This window comes from Anticarsia gemmatalis, chromosome Z (assembly GCF_050436995.1).
Source record: "Anticarsia gemmatalis isolate Benzon Research Colony breed Stoneville strain chromosome Z, ilAntGemm2 primary, whole genome shotgun sequence".
In the NCBI taxonomy this organism is placed as follows: Eukaryota; Metazoa; Arthropoda; class Insecta; order Lepidoptera; family Erebidae; genus Anticarsia; species Anticarsia gemmatalis.
Window position 1 is genome coordinate 17,931,032 of NC_134776.1, and position 13,118 is coordinate 17,944,149.

At 34.4% G+C, this 13,118-nt stretch overlaps 1 protein-coding gene across 5 annotated transcripts in view; it reads right to left on the minus strand.

Annotated features, from left to right (window-relative positions):
• Positions 1–13,118, minus strand: part of ArfGAP1 (ADP-ribosylation factor GTPase-activating protein 1) — a 60,636-nt gene that overhangs the window by 28,107 nt on the left and 19,411 nt on the right. For 3 of the 5 annotated variants that reach the window (XM_076134452.1, XM_076134455.1, XM_076134453.1), the window contains exon 3: positions 7,610–7,723. In XM_076134452.1, the coding sequence (XP_075990567.1) occupies positions 7,610–7,723 (114 nt within the window). Of the gene's footprint in view, positions 1–7,609; positions 7,724–10,271; positions 10,361–11,605; positions 11,745–13,118 lie in introns of those variants that run through there. The other 2 variants (XM_076134456.1, XM_076134457.1) reach the window with 2 other exon arrangements.

Genomic DNA, 13,118 nt, shown 5'->3' on the forward strand with positions numbered 1-13,118 from the left:
CAATTTAGGCGCTGATTTTAAATTAAGACAAATACTTTTCTGGAGTGAAGAGCTAAATTATGAAATAGGCTACTGAATTACTTATTCTTGCGTAGGATTTCAGCTTATAGCAGAATTTTAAATTGGAGATTAGATATAATGTAGCTTTTCATTGGTAAAATCATTGCTACGTTCTTCATCCATATACAGTTTCAATCGATCCGTGATTTTGATTCGATGTGACTTTTCGATCGACTAAAAATCCTTAACGATGAACACTTTCAAGTTCTAGTTTTGTACGCACATTAATGTAAAACTATCACGCAATACCCTATGTGAGTACCCGGCATTAGAATCAATTATTTCCTACCGGAGTTAGCCAAAACACAAATGCAATTATGAAATGACGTTTGTAAAATCATACTCGTACAATAATCAAGCTATCACAATTTGAAAACCGTATTTGATATCCTGACTTCACAATTTTAGTTTGAAGCGCTTTCAATTAGAACTGTACCGAGCCGCAGACCGCTGCTATTGACACATATCACAACAGGGTTTATGAAATAAAGCCTACCTTTGATTCTGAACAAATCACGCTCCTGTTATAACTAACTGACTTTGTATTAGGTTCTACTGTAATATGAGGTATTGAATTATTTGAATCGTATTGAAGTTAGTTGACCTTAATACTTGTTTAAACTTGCTTTTTAAAGAAAAATTTGACTAATAATATTCCGGTATTTTAATGAAAAAAATATATAGGTACTTATTGATAAAATATTATGGTCATCTTCAAATAAAAATGTCGATTATTTGTTCAAAGTCAAATTCAATGTATCCTTTCTTTTCTCAACTTATAACTAATATTTAAAATTGTCACAACACTTTAAGACTGCGTTTGTAGTTGTAGTTTAAGGTACTGATATTATTTTGTAAAAAAATGTTCTTCAAATCGGAGTCGAGTTTTCTGATCGCTAATGGTCGTAGCATCTACGGTAAACCATTATAGCCGGTATCACTATTTATTTCCTTATCATTGAAGGAGAAAAAAGAGAGATCTGGAAGATTTTACTTTTCTTTGTCGAAGTATTAAAGTTCAAAGAAAGTAACCAAAAGTAAATTCCATTGGTAACCCTAATAGAAGAATAAAATATACCTTTAGAATGTCTGGTTTGTTTCTAGTGCGTCTAACAAATCCCTGTGGAATGTATTCCATTATATCGTGAGCAGTGTTCGCATGTGAGCAACTTGCGTGTGTGCATCCAGATATCTCTCGTATAAAGTTTTAATGGAATAGATCCTGAAATGCTGAATGCATTGTTGATATTTGATCGGAGTATTGGAAAGCGACGAGTGTTTAAAACTGTTTGCTAGAATAGTTTTCTATCTACAACGGAATAAACGGAAATGTTATGACATTTCTTTGGTTAAGAGTTTAGCTTTGGATTAAACTTGGGTTGAGAAAACGTATTAATCGCTATGCAGATGCGATTGGCGAGCTTAAGGAATAAAAAATCTCGTAATGCGATGGCGGAAGTCTCGATATTACATTGAATTAAACTAGATGTCGACTCCGATGTAGTTAGGACGGCACGAGAAATTGAAATCGGATATTTTATAATCATATCTTTGAAAGTTTGTTATTACTGGGAATATCGAGATTAAAATGTAGTCCGATTTAAATTTTAATATAGGATTTTGAGTGATATAACCGATACATATAATAACACTTAAGAGACTATTTCGGATACTGATTTAAGTCGTCACCTGTCACAATATTAATATTATAATTGAAAGTTACGGTGGAAATCTATTTTCAGTAAATCACATTAAATGGTAATACAAGTAGATGTCCGTCTTCATAACCAACATGTATATTTTAAGAATCTATCTAATATATAAAATTCTCGCGTCACAGTTTTCGTTGCCATACTCCTCCGAAACGGCTTAACCGATTCTTAAGAAATTTCGTGAGCATATTGAGTATGTCTGAGAATCGGCGAACATTTATTTTTCATACCCCTAAGTAACACTTTTTTTTAAATTTATAAGGCAAAACAACGTTTGCAAGATCAGCTAGTTAGAATTCTAAAAATGGACACTACTGTTTATCTTCTAAAGTATAAAATACTGCAATAAGTTGGAATAAAATTGCTTTGAAAGGACAACAACAGTGAGACCAAGTTAAAAGCTCATAAGAGGCTTAAACAACATTGACACAACGACTGTGACTTTCAAAAAGAATAAACTTAACTTTTACTAGAATATAATAAAAGGAATCTTCTCAACGAGTTCCCTTGAAATAATTCTCGCGTCGGAATTTATGAGTATAGAAATATCTAAACAAATAAGTAACTTATGGATTTCCATGGAATCTGAAACATACCCGCAGCAGCGGATTGTTATTTGAGTACTATTTCCCATAGCTCTGTCTGAGCATTTAAAAAACTCCAAGAATTTTAGTTCATCTCCTTTTCTATTTTTTTGCCAAGTTCAAAGTTGTTCGCAATTCGGTTGATATTTGTTTTACGTATGGGCACCAATTTAGCCGATCCGATTATAATGTTGTCCATATTCGTCCCATAAAACTCAATTCAATTAAGCTCAATAATACTTTACACGCATAATTCAAGTATCTAGATCCTAAAGTTAGAATCACCCGTCTGCAAATTATAACCGAACCAGACAAACATCGTTCTCTAATACACATATTACACAGGCTCTAGCTGAGAGGAACGCCCTGGAGATATTTAGTCAGCTATTACAGGACACATAGACACACAGTACATGTTACATTGTGTTATGTGTACAACAGTCTAACGTATCAAAGGCCTCACTGCCTTCCTTCCTGTTCCAGTCCCTTGTTTTAAAAAGAAAAGTTTGAAAGTAGCAAACTCTAAGCAGTGCAATCTAATTATATAGCTTAACTACTGATAGTTTAATTACACCGGCAAACTGCCGCCTTCAAGCTGAACATTCTTACTGCATTTTAGTCTATTAAGATAATTAGCAGTAATAAAAACAGTGTTTAAGTTTGTAAATTAAGTGTTAGTAAGATTGGCTTTATATTGTAGTGATTATTGTTAACTCGTGGTAACAGTCTGCAAGTTAAGCTGCTACAGTGCGATCATGGATTTTTTAAACTGTTTCGGCTCTCCGATATTTTAATGTATTTATTTCCTTCAGCTTTTTCAATTTCCTTAGAAAAACAAAGAACTTTAGTATATAACGAAGCATTGATAGACATTAGCAAGTTCGTAGTCTAAGGTTTATAAATGAAATGCGTCTAACTATTTTCAAAAAGTTCCTAAAACATTGAAACTAGATCACACCTGAATCAAAAATTACAACATAATGGTAACTTTACGAGAATCACTTTCTTCGAAACCGAATTTCAAATAGGCAAAGTAAAAGTGCTTGCCAATATTTATTTTTAAGTGCATTTATTTTCGTTTAACTGCTAGTAACAAAGTTTTAACTACGTGCAAGGTGAGTGCAGTTGAAGACGTAAAGCCCCGTGTGTACTCCACATTAAATATCGGACATCAAACTTAGCGCACGCGAACGTCTACATCCGTAGCTAGTCTACAGTATGTTACAAGTAATAGTCGCATAGAATTATTTTAAATGTTAAAAGTAAAGAAGATATTCCGAAAATCTAATATACGACAGGTTTTAAAAATATAATAGATATTATTATATTTTTATATTAATTAATCCCGAAATATAACGCGATGTGAATAATATTAGTCCGAGTTGAAAATGTGCGGACTTTTGTGATGTTCGCGTCACATCTTAAGTTTCCCCTGCTACGATTAATTGGCGTAGCAGTGTTCTACGAAGAGCTACAATATCGTAGCACTAACGAATATTCCAGCCTATTGATAACTGCAGCTGGAGTAAACAACGTTGTATCAGATGACTCGAGCCGTCATCATGAAGGATCCCCGACATACTAGTACAATTAATTGACTCAACCTTGGACGCCTCAAGCCTGGACACTGACAAATACGTATGCATGTGATACCTACACTGCGCTGTGCACCCGACAAATATCTAGACATATTTCATCTGCATACAGGTGTTCTACACTCCAATATCTAATACTGACCACCTCAATGGAATATGTTTTCATTTGGGAAACCAAAATTCATTTTGCCAGTACTAAAACTAAAACCAAAACCAGTCTTCGGCACAAATTGCTTTTGCATCTACACCATATGTACCATACAGAGTTGCACCGTTCATAAATCAAATGTGAATATCGTAAAATAAATCCACACGGCGAGTATCTGAATTGGGTGAAATACGTTTGAAGCAGAACAGTTGCAGCATTGATAGTGCTTTTACCTGAACATTTTGTCCGAATTGTTTTACAAAGGGTGCGATCAAAAGAGCGATGCACTCGAAATCCTTTGAGCACAGCAATGGTACACTTATAGTATGCGCATACAGTACTTGAGCCTTCAGGCTTACAGTGAACGTCAATCAATGCAAATTCGTTGTGAAACAATATTGCAGGCGCTGAGACCTGCATCCAATTATCTAGGTTGACGGTAGGTGCACCGATTTGTGATAATGTTTAGTTAGATTCGCAGGTGAAGTTAGAAAAGTTCCCAACAATCCGTTCGCACTGCAGTGCAGCCAATTAATACTTTGCCAACTCAGTGTGTGATTATCTGCTTCGCTGATACAACTACTAACAAGCAACTTCTTTCAATTATCTTGTTAGACTGGCTAACGCAAATTATAAAGTACTTGACAATCCTGTTTACTATATTTATATTGTGAAATGGAGAGATGATATTACAGGAAATGTTTGAAAATCCTTAACGATTTCCAGAGCTGGAAAAATGTACAATACACGAATTTAGCATTTGTTTTTAACTAGGTAAGTAGCATACTATATAAAATCTGCTCTAGAAAGGCGCGTGCGACATCTGAGAAGTCCATTGTTTCATAATATTAAAGATCTACCCCAGCTCTTAGCGGATGTGGTCCTCTCACCCTTTTTGTTATCCGCTTCAAAGGAGTTCACGACGTACTATAGAGATTCTGAATTGAACAGATTTTCACTCCGAGTTAAAGTTGCGGTTGGACTTGCAAGAGCATAAAGTTAGTAGTTCTCGCTTTTTTGTCAAAGTCGTTTGATGAAACTAATTATCGTAAGATAAAAATTCCTCGCGGAATGTCTGTATAGGAATTTCATTATAATCTCTAGGTTATTATAATAAACGTTTGACAATAATCTATTATGCTTGTGTTTAAACGAGGTTAATTTTATTATATTATTATCGCCTCGAGCGTTACAAACAATCAATAACATTCTCACTTAAATCTGATCGTGTGACATGATTTGATGCTATAAATACAGACGAATAAATGTGTTTTAAAACCTCTGAAACTAGTCTTTCTCTTCTTTTCGAGATATTTTACTGATAGGTACAATATTATAACTGAACAAGATCTTTGAAAATAGATTAAAAATCACGGTGTTTATACGTGCAAAGTAGACAGGAGCAGTGTTGCATAATACTCTGGTAAGTACGTGTCTCCGTCGAGCTGATATGCGATTGAGGATGCGTCCATCATGCGCCACACGATCAACAATAGTTCACACGGACGGATAATCTGCCTATTGTAGCGAAATAAAGAGATGCAAACACTCAAAGGGTCATCCTACAGAATGCATCTTTTCAAACGTATCTCAAGAAATTCTAAAGAAACACATCTGTTGTGATACTGAATGATACTGTTCGTTAATCTTTCAGAGAGTTTCGATTTGTGAATATCACAGGGAATATAGAAATATTTGCACCTTTTCCAGTCTTTCGTAAGGTGCGAAATATTCTCCCCATTTTACATTTTAGTTTGCAGAAGGCAAAGCGTATTTCTAGAACTATAATTCGTTCTCAATTAATATTTCTTCGACGTCTTCGAAATGAATTGACATCTTAAATGTTAAATTTATTTACGGGGAAATATCTTAAAGGAATTATTATATTTGAAGATGTTGAGAGATCTCTCTCCTTGGAACTGCTGCTTTGTCGTAAGGTGACATAATTTAGCAATTGCAATTTAATTTCTGAGTAAACTTAAATGCATGTTATATTTCCCTCAATTTGTACTCTGAACAAGCTACTTAGTGTTTAACTGGAATATGGAAATACAGGTTTGTAGTAGTATAAATACTTAAGCTTTTATGGTTTAGGGCAGCGAAACATTCGTGCAAGGCGTCTTGACATTGAACGAACGGCTTGCGCCGTAACCGCCACTAACGTAACCACGTTAATTTGTTAAATAGCGAAAAACGTATGTAGAAACCTCTCAAATATTTTCTCATAAGTTACTTTTTAATTTTTATTTCAATATAACTAAGGTTGTTAGTAATTTTATTCAAAATCGAGCAACAAAATCTGACTTGCAATTTTTACCAAGTTCATTTATTCCGCGAGTATTATTTTTCTAAGTAAATATTACTTCAGAGAAAACTAGTAGAGGAAGTTTGCAAAGCTAATTCATTTTATACGAGCACACATTGCTGACATACTTTTTTCTAAAGGATATACAAAGTATCTTGATAATAATTTAAACTTTAAATGATATTAAAAATAGCTCTGAGAATAAGTTTTTTAGTTTTAATTTAAATAAAGAATTCTGATGTTTTAATATATCGTTGTCGAAAATCTGCCTGATCTGCAATCATCTGTAAAGGAATGGACGTGGCCAGGATTTATGTCAGGACAAAACGACACTAAAATAAAAATCTACAAACGTTTCTAAATTTTTCTTTACCTATACATGAACTAGAATACATGGAAAAGTTCGGTTCAACTTTTTCTCTGATTTCGGTACTGCTTTTTTGAGTAATATTTCGGGTATTTAATTACTTTTTATTTTGGCTATGAAGCTAAATAATATCGGTGTGATACACATATGTGAAATACGATAAACAGATAAACCATAAACTTTTTCTTATAACCAGAAAGCAGTCAGTCATCTATTATTTAATTCGACTGCCAACAATTAAGAAAATATGTACTTATTAATTTTATTACTTTAATACAATAATTACAATTGTCAACATGGAAAATGTAAGAATTATTGTGTACTACAAATTAATATTCCTTTGATATTTCAGTTTCAGAAAAGACGTGACAATCTCAACACAGAAAACGCGACAAATACTAAACAAGTTTAATATTAGATTTGAATTATGTTGAATTCATTAATTTAAAATAATAATTTGTATTACTTTTACATACAACTTGATGGTCCATGTAGTATCTAATTTATGTTCATCCACACGTAAACTTAAAAGAAAATCTCTCGAGGGCCTAAAATTTTACGTCTGCCAAAAATATCTTAGACGTGTACAGTGCGTTTATTATTTTTACTTCAAAAATACTTTTTTACTAATATTAAGACGACGACTATACTAATAGAGAAGCTGAACAATATTAAGCCATAAAAGAATGCACCTATTGAATATTAAAAATTCTTATGAACCACCTTTGTCTTATAGAGTTGGCGAACTTTTCAATATAATTCTCATTGGTATTAAATTCTCTGGTTTCCCGAGGCCACGTCCAGCTGTGAAGAGACATATACTAGGAAGTGCACTGACCTTCTGACGGTACATGGCAGCCGCCTTGGTGTTGTACTTCTGGGGGATGGTCATGTCGGCCTTGATGTCGGGTTGGGAGTTGAAGAACTCCCTGGCCTTCCCGTTGCCCCCAACCTGTGGAATAAAACAAGCATTAACATGATAAATAAATAAATTTAATTCATTAATGTCCTGCTGGGCAAGGGTCTCCTCCCGTAATGAGGGAGGGGTTAGGCCCTGAGTCCACCATGCTGGCCAAGTGGTGTTAACATCATAGTTTCTAAATATTTTTTTAGACAGTCTTTAGCCCACTTTAGCTTTTTTCCGTTCCATCAGAGGTCATGATATCTACCTGGTAACTACCATCCCGTTAAGGAAATCCGAAAACAAAATATTCAATATCCTTCAATGTTATCAAAGTTTTATTTGCAGAGGTCATACAAGTGCGACGACCTTTTCAACATCTTTAAATATTCGAGAGCGCACCCTTTAATTAAAGGTTTGCCTAATTTTAGGTTTAGTCCACCGTCCGCTTTGCTAAAGTTCCTACGCCTATACATCTGGGGGCACGGAAGTGCCCCCGCAAGTCGAGCAAAAAAAAAGCGGCACGGCCGTAACATCCTTTTCTCGAAGCAATTCGGGCTATTTTTGACACCCCTATAATTTCGTTGTGGATAAAACAAGAAGCCTGGATTTTCAGCAACTTATCAGTCATTGTATAAACACGGTATATTTAAAATTTCAGTCAATTTGAACCAGTAGTTTAAGAATGACAACTTGTTAAAATTTTGAATTTTGTCACTCACTGATTCACTGACTCACTGACTCACTGACTCACCGATCATCAAAAGTCTAAGGTACTTCTAGCAGACTTAGAAGCTTAAAATTTAGAATACAAATAGGGTGTAGTGTCTTAATCATGGGAAAAATTTAATATTTTCTAATTTCGGTCCAGTTTTCTAAATACACCAACTGCAACAATAACTTTGTAATACCATATAAATGTATAAGATTACAAGGTTACGTTTGCAGTTAATGAATTATTATTACTGTAGAAAATAAAATAAATAGGTGTCAATAGGTACCTACTATATGAGGCATAACGGGAGGTGGTAAAGGGTGGGTAAGGGTGTTTAGCCCATGAAACTGAACAACATTCCCATAAGAAAATATGTTGAATTATGAAAAAAAAAACGTCTTTCCATACAAATTGGACTTATGTTCGCTCTACAAAAAGAAGTGAGATGCCATCAAAAACATTCTGTAAAAACCTCAAGTCTCGCCGTAAAAAGTTGTGAGATCTATATAATACCAAGTCGATTAATCTATTTAGTCTCTACTTAAAGGACCTTCTGTCTTAAGTTATTACATATGTTATTATCATGCCAATTTAAAAAAAATACCTTTAAAACAAATAGATCGACTTGGTCATCGCAAAAAAACACAAATTCGCCATTATTAACATTTCAGGAGCATTAACTTCTTGTCGTGCTGTGTATTGTGATACATACTAATAATCAAATCATGCGATGGCCAGGTCGGTCTATTTGTTTTAAAGGTATTTTTTTAAAATTGGCATGGTAATAACATATGTAATAACTTAAGACAGAAGGTCCTTTAAGTAGAGACTAAATAGATTAATCGACTTGGTATTATATAGATCTCACAACTTTTTACGGCGAGACTTGAGGTTTTTACAGAATGTTTTTGATGGCATAATAATTTGACCGTAAATGACTCAAAATACGCGTATTATCTAATAATAGAATAATGGGCAATAAACATATAACATTTTAGATTTTCATTCCCTTAGTAGGGATTTTATTTTAAAATGTTTAATTATTTGGGCTACACTATTTCGGACACGGATAAATGTTTTGACGATAACATCTAAATTGGGTATCGAATTTGTTAAAATAGATTTTCTCTGAGTTACTATTTATAGTCGGCAAATTGCGCGTTAGGTTTGTTCTTTTCTCCGACCTCAAAAGTGAGAATTTCAAGGCAAACCCATATCTATTTGAGTGCACAATATTCGCATTATTGCATACAAGGCACCGCGCCGCACCGCGCCGGAAAAACAATTTATGCAATCTTCGCATTTGTCTACCGATATTGCAAGTTTGCATATGATATTCACGTGCGAATGGAGAAGCAAACGGAATGTTTATTTTTGTGATAAGTAAAATATTTGCGACTCGATCGAATGTCTTATTTCTATGAATTTTGAAATAGTGATATTGTAGTTTTGACGTGGGCGGGTTATAATTCAGGATAGTTTAGTATCCCAACACACAATTCTCGATAGAAAATTGTGAGATAAAATAATGACAAAAGCCGAAAATAAGCGCAGGCGGATCGGAAATATTACTACGAAATTTGGAACAGCTTAACGAATTCAAACATCAAATCCGCATGAAGTTTAGATGTCGATGACCTAAAGTGTTGAAACTAAACCAAATGAGAGGATATTGATCCAAATACCTGGTACACGCAATTCCACAAATTACTTGTTATAATATGTAGCGGAAAATACTAATAAATGTAATATTACAGTCAATTTAAATTCGCATTATCTGTTTGCCACTGTTCATATGAAAATTCAATAAATATTACGGGGAAAGCTACATATTTTGCGGTTTTAAAATACACACAGCGTATTATGAAATATTGTGATACATACCATCGGTGGTCGGAGTAACACAATTTAGGTACAATAGAATTACTATTGGCGAGATGTTAGCACCGGTCGCAGCTCTACAGAGCAATAACACTCCGTCGACAGATTATTAGTTTATATCGGCTTCATGAGGAGCCAGGGCTGCCTCGCTGTTAACCAGTTAACGTTTATGCAAATATATTTGCATTACACTCAAACTTTATCATCGAAATGTTTCTAATTTGTTTTTTTTAAGTTTTCAAATGAAACATACATATCGCATTTTGGCCAATAACTAGTAAGACTATATCAAAATCGAAAATAATAATATATCAATGATGTATTGCATTGCATTAAATATTAATTTGAAAATCGGCTTTATAAATAAGTAACTTAAGAAATTTAACACCGCTTTTCCAGTTTAACTTCTTATAGGATTTTTAAGAAGCAACACAATATTTCCGCGATTCATAATATTTAAATCCTAAAAACACCGAACAATATAAGTACATCACATTGTGCATAAAACAAACAAACGAATTAACAAAAACCTATTTTGATTGCCTATTTCACGGTTGAATTTAATTCATTTCCACTGAAAAGGAACTAATACGTTAAAAGCTTTTATTTGAAACATAAGCTTCATGTTTGAGGCTGCATTTAAATAATTGGGACGGTTTGTTATTTTGTTGCTGCTCATACAATTTTAACTTAACAATTTTAGTTATTAACACGCCAACGCTTTCCAATCCTAGTAGTAATGACGCGAACTGATCTATACATAATTTCCATCATATCCCGTTGCTCGAAAATACATGTAATTATCTGCAGCGCTATGTAAAATGATACAAGCAATATATAACAACAAAATTTCATTCATAATTGCTCAAGAGATTAAATTTAAAAGTTCAGTATTTTAAAATTTAATCAGCTTTACTGAAATTGTATTTCAGATACATGATAACAAGGTGCTAAAGAGACCAGCGCCAGAATTTATAGAATATTCAAACATGTAGCCATTGAGTAACTAGTTATTAAGTCACAGTAACAAACAGCATGCTTTATTGAAAAAAAAATGGAAAATCTAGGCACCTTATCTTAAACACATCAAAGCTTTCTCAGCATTATATCAAAAGGATATGAGTACATTCGCGAAAAATAAAGAAACTGTCCTTCATCATCAAAGATTCGATTTAATAAAGTGGAAAGCCGGGTACAGGCTACTGCAATGTAACTTGCAATTTAACAACAAAGTTCCAGTTTGAGATGTTTATTGTAATACTTTACATCTCATGAACTCCACAAAATTATCTCATAATAATAAATATAATACATGTCAACTTAATAAAATGCATTACTTGTTCTTGGGTCGGTGATTCAATCGCCTCTGCCATGCTCTCTTCTGGTTGCGTCGCGTCGTCTTTCTCCATAGTTCGCGCGCGTTCCGGAATAGTACAGCGACACGACCCGTCCACGCTAGCGTCCCGCGAACACTGAGCGCCCCCTGCGTTCGGCGAGATAACCAACAATGTGCGGACCGCGGCGCGCACGAGTCGAAATGCTCTTTCGCGAGCAGTGTGCACGGTTCGTGTGCGAAAAGCGTTTACGCTATGGTTATTCTGTTACATTGCATGATACGTTGCGGCTTAAGCCACGATAAGTTTTATCACATGATTCCTCCCATTCTATCATTACGCGATATATGGAACACCTAAGGTAAACAACACAATATTTAGTCTCTTTGTAAATAATCTGTGATAGTTTTAAAAAGATAACCGGAAAACTTTTGACACAATATGTCATGTAGGTCAAATCACTTGTCGAATTGAACCGGGTGGGCTCTTTCCGCAAATATCGTCGATCTAGATATCGTCTCCAATATTTATTTGTAGCTGTGTTATTGACAGTTTTAAAAATATTTCCCTTTTGACGGCGTCGTATTTTAGTGGTGTGCAACTATTGAAAGTTTCGTAGACTAATCACTCGATGTTTTTTCGCAAAACTGTCAAACGCTCAAAGCGAACCGATTCCTTTGACGATCGCAAACTCGTGCGGTTGAAAAAAGAAGTTTCTGAACGGCTTTTATGTTCATATTAACATGATTTTATACTTTCATACGGGAATCTGTCCAAAAAGCGGAAACTTACACAGTAGATACCTTTATATTCCTGCATTTTTGGACACGGAACTGAGTGTAAGAGGGTGAAAATATTTCAAATTGTAACGGATTTTAATTCCGAATGGTGACAAATTATAATAAGCGGAAAAACAGGATTGTTAGCACATCCGATAGAGTGAGTAGAGTAATTACAATAAGATACACGTTACCGACAACAGTTGTGTTATTTTTTTCAAACGACTAAAGTTATTTAAAGAAGCCCTCTGTTTAAAGAAAAATAGATAAAGCCTAAGATGTCAGCAGATAACGGTACCAAGTTTCTAATAAAATTTTTCACCCTATTGTCGGCTAAGGGAAGCGAAGTGGTGGGCCTATTTTCAGAACCACTTAACATACATTCAGGGCATACCACCGACTTTTAAACCAGTTAACAGAGCCATACGTAGTTATCTATACGTATTAAAACGCTGTAAAAGCTCCACTCAAACTGCGGTCCCGATATTTCCACCCACCGAAGTGGTTTACGTCGTTTATTGGTTTTCCTGTACGGATCCCTCAAAGATTCTTAATTCTGTTTAAGCCACGGCGATTATGATATAACTATTTCGTATATGCAGATTTTATCTTAACGAAAATGGAAATTGTTTTTACTGGAGCCGAGCTTTGATTACCAGTTCTGCATCGCAAATGTAGGTGATTACTTTAAAGTTTGTGACGTAAACACAGGGCAGAATCCGAACCGTTAACATGCA